The 5,750-nt window shown below is 53.3% G+C and overlaps 1 protein-coding gene across 1 annotated transcript in view; it reads left to right on the top strand.

Annotated features, from left to right (window-relative positions):
• The first annotated feature begins 359 nt into the window (after nucleotides 1-359).
• The window catches only part of Col18a1 (collagen type XVIII alpha 1 chain), a 109,538-nt gene continuing 104,147 nt past the window's right edge, over nucleotides 360-5,750 (top strand). Inside the window, exons 1-2 of the mRNA XM_013351205.1 lie at nucleotides 360-432; nucleotides 520-608. Of these exons, the coding sequence (XP_013206659.1) occupies nucleotides 422-432; nucleotides 520-608 (100 nt within the window). The 5' untranslated portion in view covers nucleotides 360-421. The remainder of the gene's footprint in view (nucleotides 433-519; nucleotides 609-5,750) is intronic.

The raw sequence follows: 5,750 nt of genomic DNA, 5'->3' as shown, positions 1-5,750 counted from the left end.
ATAGACTGGAATTAATGAATGTGGGTTGTCCCTATACTTTGCTCTGGGTTTGAGCCTGGATCTCACATGTAGCCTCTGGCAGCTTCGCGAGGCAGCTTGGTATGAGGAAGAACACGCATTGAACACATTGAGGGGAAGGAGAGATTGCCATTCAGGGGCTACTAGATACCTGTCCTTGTCCACCCTGCTTGTCCCTAGATTCCCAATCCACCCGACCACTCACCGGGCTCTTCCTGGCCCAGCCCAGCGCCCAGCGCCCCGCCCATTGAGCTGTCTCCGCCCCGCCCCGCCTCGGCCCGCCCCTGCTCGGCCCTGCCCGCCCCTGCCCTAGCCTGCAGCAGCGGTCGGAGCGCTGTGGGCAAGCGGCTCCCCGAGGCTCTGGCGCTACATCAGGGGGCCGCAGACCGCCAGGCTTGCGGAGATGGCGCCCAGGTTCGGGCTGCTGGCGGGTGCAGGGCTAAAGGGTGCGAGGGGGTGGGGGACGCCCTGGGCCCGCTAACCTGTGGTTGTTGTCCACAGGTGGCACAGGCTCCGGAGGCGGCACCTTCTGGACGTGCTCACTAGTTTGGTCTTGCTGCTGGTGGTACGCGTGGCCTGGGCAAAGCCAGGTAAGCTCGGGTGGAAATATAACTCGGTGCCCCAGTGCCCGCTGGTCTTCCGTGCCCTTTGTGCAGGTCTCTGGCTTATCCTGGCGATAGCCACCTTTCACTCTGCGCGTTCGGCAGGGAGGCAGCAGGGGCCGGGTCCCTGCCTACACGCAGGTGGCGGGTGCTGGCTGGAGCGCGCAGGAGTCTCGCGGTGCCGGCACTTTCAGCGTTGTGTCGCTCACTTAAGCTATCCATTCATTCTCTAGACTCCGGGCGCCTGGGGTTCCCGGGGTGCTGTTGGACCAGGGTGGTGCGAGATGTCCGCCTCTGGAGTCCCTCGTGGAATGACCAGACTTAAGCGGCTCTGGGGAGAAGTTTGTGCGCTTCGTCAGCTGCGCCCTGCCTGCGGCCAGTAAGGAGCGTAGGCATCCGCCAGTGGCCCACCTCGCCATCGTCGCCCTCCCTGGCCTCATTCTCAGCAATGCTTGAGCTGGCGGCTGCCGCGGGGTCCCTCCCGATTCTCCGGAGGGACCGTGGGCTGGGTTTGTCACGGCTGAGAAAGACCGAGGAAGATCGTTAAGTGCATGGCGTCATCTTTGGAGTTTCCAACCTGTTGAGGCAAAACTGCGCGCGTTTGCCCATGGCCGTACTTCGGTGGCCGGTTAGTCTTTGTGCGCCGCTGCTGCGCAAGGCCCCTGTCCCCCGCGCCTGCGGTGGTGTCGGGTTGCTCGCGGTCCTCTTTGATGCTGCTGAGCGCCAAGCGCAGCCAGACCGGCAACAATGCTCCTAAGCCCAAGGATTCGTTGCCTTCTCCGCTGTCCCATGTGCGCACCGAGGACTTCCTTTGCTCTGAGATCCAGCAACTAGCCAGCAACTGGCTGCTCTTCTCCTGCTCAGCATACCCACAAAGCCCCTGAGTAGGGGGCTGGTGCAATGCCAGACTGCCAGGCTGGAAACCCCCGCTCTTTATCACAAAGGCGCCTGAGGGTGACCTCCCCAAATCGGTACTCTGCGTATCCTCTGGTTATCGGTGTCACCTGCGGTGGTCACCGGCCTCTTGTCACAGCATCAAGAAGGATGAAAGAGGAAAAGAGGAGGGGAATCACTCTGGGAGGGAAAAATGACTTGGTTTATTGCTTCTGTGGCTTAGTCACTTCTGGCTAAACAGCAGTCCAGGCTCTTTTAAACAGCAGATCTGAAAAACACCTGTTGGTTGGTAGCAGCTAATTCTTCATTTATTTGTATTAACTACGGCCAGGCCGTTCTTACTGACCACATGGCACTTGGGGCTATTAATCAAATGAAGGCCTGGCAGGGGCTGCAGACAGGGATTTGTAAGCTTGGGGCCTCTTCTGTAACCACTGATGACAAAGGAAGATGCTGGAGAAACCAGCACACCCCAGCCCCCAGCTAGACTTGATTTCAAGCTTAGAAAACAAAGGTGTGATGGGTTTTAATTTTAGCCTTTGGGTGGAACAAACCTGTGTGTTTGTAAGCTTCGGTGAGATCTAAGGATATGCTTGGGGAAGGTGGCGTGTCTCTGGCTACTTCGCTGTAGCTGTTGTTGGGGTTTTCAGCCTTGTACCCTCGGGGGCAGGAAGGTCCCTTTAGAGAGGCCGGTGGAATGCAGACTTCTGTGTCCTGGAGGTTGAGCCAAAAGCTGCTCAGCGGGGGCTTGTGTTCTTGCACTGCCCCCTCCCCCAACAGGGCCAAGGCTCCTCATCCTATGGGGGCTGAGTCCCCTGAACCAAGATAACTAGTGAGCTTTAAGTTATCAGGGGAAGAGCTAATATGCCTGAAATCCGGATGGCAAGGTGCGTGATTTGCTTGGGATATGTAGAAATCGCCCCCATCTACCTTGAGGCCTCGCTGTGTCTCCCAGTGTCTCTAAGCTGTGCAAAGCCCTCTTCTGTTTTTTCACGAGTCCTGTGATTCTGTGGTTCAGATGCTCAGATGGTTCAGAAACAGCAGAGTGTACATTTACCCTTAAACTGCCTTTGGTGTTGGAGCTGCCACACCGCCTGTGATTCCTAGGGTATATAGGGTCCCCATCTGTCTGTAGTTTCTTCTCTTGTGGACTCACGTATGTGCCATGTGGTTATGGACTTTTGGGAGGGGTCTGTGAGGAAAGAGGACATGCCAAGGAGGCATCTGGGGGATGCTCACAGCCAGCCACACTGGAGCTATCTTTACACTTGCTTGTCCCCAGCTTTTCAGGTGCTTGACTCCCCCACCAGATTCCAAGACGTCCCACTGTGCGCTAGCGCACTGCACTGCCAAGCAGTGCCCTGGAGCTGCGTTCCCGTCGCCGCCGTAGGTCTGCAGGGACAGAGCACCTGGACACTGGTTACACTAGGCTTTAAGTTAGTGGGAAAGGGCTCCCAGTCAGCTCACCCACTGGGGAGTCTTCAGGATTCAAATGCAAAGGCCTCAAGATAGTTTTGAATTTCAGCAAAACTTGTTTTTCAGGGTACTCTTGTTTTCCTTCAAGGAAAGGAGGACTGAGAGAGAGGAAGCCCTCTTCAAGGAAACCTAGAAGGAGTGAGCCAACCTCCCCAGAGTGCAGGCTGATCAGGCCAGAGTGCTGCCTCCCTCTCCACTGTTCCACTTGGAAAATGTACTATACAGAATGAATATTCATGCATGTATGTGCTCAGGGCTCCAGTGCCCATACGTTCATACATAAATGTATATGCAGAAATGTGCATCCAGATAGCATACATGTTCACACAATGCAAACCACACATGCACTCATTTACATAAATTAATTTACATTTGTGCCACGCCCACATGTGCATTCATACATAAATGTGCACACGAACCGGGCAGTGGTGCCTCTTACTTTTAATCCTAGCACTCAGGAGGCAGAGACAGAAGGATCTCTGTGAGTTTGAGGCCAGCTTGATCTATAAAGCGAGTTCCAGGACAGTCAGAGCTGTCCTATCTCAAACCTCCACACCCAAAAGTGCACACGAACAGGCACACATTCCCACAATCACACACAAATGCACACCATACATGCACACACACACACACACACACACACACATGCAAGCCCTCCCTGCCAATGAAACTTCATCCACAAAGGGAAACACAATATACACTCATGCATGGAAGATCATGGGGCATGCCAGAACAGTGTGCACACGCATGCATACATGTACACACACATATTCTGTGTTCATGCAAAGTGCTGAGTTCTGTCCCCATCTGGGGTGGGTTCCCTGGGTCAGGGTCCTGTGTGATTTCATGGTGTGAGGACCACTACTCCATGAACATCTCTTGGACTAGAGATGTAGACTCAGGGCTCAGAGCTTTACCATGGCTCTCTGTTAGGGGTAAAGCTTCAGTTTTTCAGTCAGAGAAGAAACAGGTAGCAACAATAGTGTCTATCTCAAGGATGAGCCTGGTACTCTAGAGTGGAATGATGTTTCCTGGCTGCCACCAGATAGACCTACTGCATAGGGCCTAGCAGAAACTCCCAAGATTGGATGCTGGAGTGTGTGTGTGTGTGTGTGTGTGTGTGTGTGTGTGTATGAGCATGTGGGTATTTGTGTGCATGCGTGTGAGCATGTGTGTATACATGTGTGTGCATACATGTATATGAACACACATGGGTATATTGTGTATGCATGTGTAAGCATGTGCGTGAGCATGTGTGCATTGTGTGTATTGTGAGCATATGCATGTATGCATGCGTGTGCATGCACGTGTATGTTTGTGTGTATGTGTGAACATGTGTGTGTGGTTGTGAGCATGTGTGCATGTGTGTGCACATGCACGTGTATGTGTGAGCATATGTGTGTGCATGTGTATATATATGTGTGTGAGCATGTGTGTGTGTGAAACACTAGGAAAATAAAAATATATTTGGTATGCTATGAAGTTTAAAAATTTGGTACACTTTAAAACACAAGTGGCATGGCTAGATACTAGAACAGTTTGGGGGCACCTAGCATGCACCCCATGGACTGAACGGCTCTTTTCCTCTGGCCAGGCCAGCTTTTTCTCTAGCTCTATCTCCCACCCTAGCCTTTCAGGGCTTGGGATTCAGCTTTGGTCAGGCCTGGATTCCTCTCTTGGAGCCATCTTGGCAGGCACTGGAGTGAGGTCGTGCAGGTCTGTTTTCTGAGGCAGCAGAGGATGGGGCAAGCTTTGTGCTGTGTGTCAGATGGTATGGGGGCTGTCACCTGTCCTTGAAGCATGGATTCCCCACCATAGGAGAGAAGAAAGAGCTCCAGCTACGTGTCCTGGGCAGCTGAGGACCCTTGGTTCTCATCCACATTCAGCATGTCTCCCCATCTCCCTGTAGGACTGTTTTCACGACATACAATGTATCTGTGCAACTTACATTGTGTCCCTCCTGGGATAGACAGCCCCTTTAGGCAGGGACCCTAGGTATTTTTTTGTCTGTAGCACTAGCGCGGGCTGGATGGGGATGTGGGAGTCAGGTTGCTGGCTGAGAGATGCATGTCAGGTTGGTGGGTCTGTGCTTGTGTGGGGTGGCTTTTGATCACAGCTGCGCTGAGTCAGGTCAGCTTCAGGCTGTAGGTGCCTGTCTAGTCCTTGCCTGTGGGAGTGTATCTTCTCCCTGGCTCCTTCACGTGGACAAGCCTAAGCAGAGCATCCTGGCTGCTGCAGTCAGAACCCTAGCGTGGAGAAGCAGCCCACAAGCCTATACACTTCTCTGGAATTCCATGCTGGCAGATGGGGTCACTACCAGGCTCATCCCCTGTGGGTACTTTGTATGTGTGGGGGGAGGTGTTATAATTGGTCAGGTCAGGGATACCCAGCATCAGGCTGTAGCAGGTCCTCAGCTATCCCCAGCTTCCAGAAGGTCAGGATGTTCTGGAGGTACATGTAAGAAGTGCTGGGTCACTAGTTACCAGCTCTGGCCATGGTGAGGTTTGACTCTAGGGTGTCCCACAGAAAAGGTGCTGGATAGACAAAAGGCTTAGAGATTCTACAGGAAGATGAGGTGAGGCTACCTGTGGAGGGGGATCAGTGGCGCGTTATGGGTAAAGCCTAGGTTTAAATTCCTCTTTTTTACCCCCTGAGATGGGGTTTCTCTGCATAATAGCCAGGGCTGTCTTGAAGCTCATTTGTAGAACAGGCTGGACTCAAACTCACAGTGATCCACCTGCAAGTGCTGGGATTAAAGGT

Source organism: Microtus ochrogaster, linkage group LG2 (genome assembly GCF_000317375.1).
Source record: "Microtus ochrogaster isolate Prairie Vole_2 linkage group LG2, MicOch1.0, whole genome shotgun sequence".
Taxonomy (NCBI): domain Eukaryota; kingdom Metazoa; phylum Chordata; class Mammalia; order Rodentia; family Cricetidae; genus Microtus; species Microtus ochrogaster.
The sequence above is the reverse complement of the archived record's forward strand: the minus strand, read 5'-3'. Positions and strand labels throughout refer to the sequence as shown.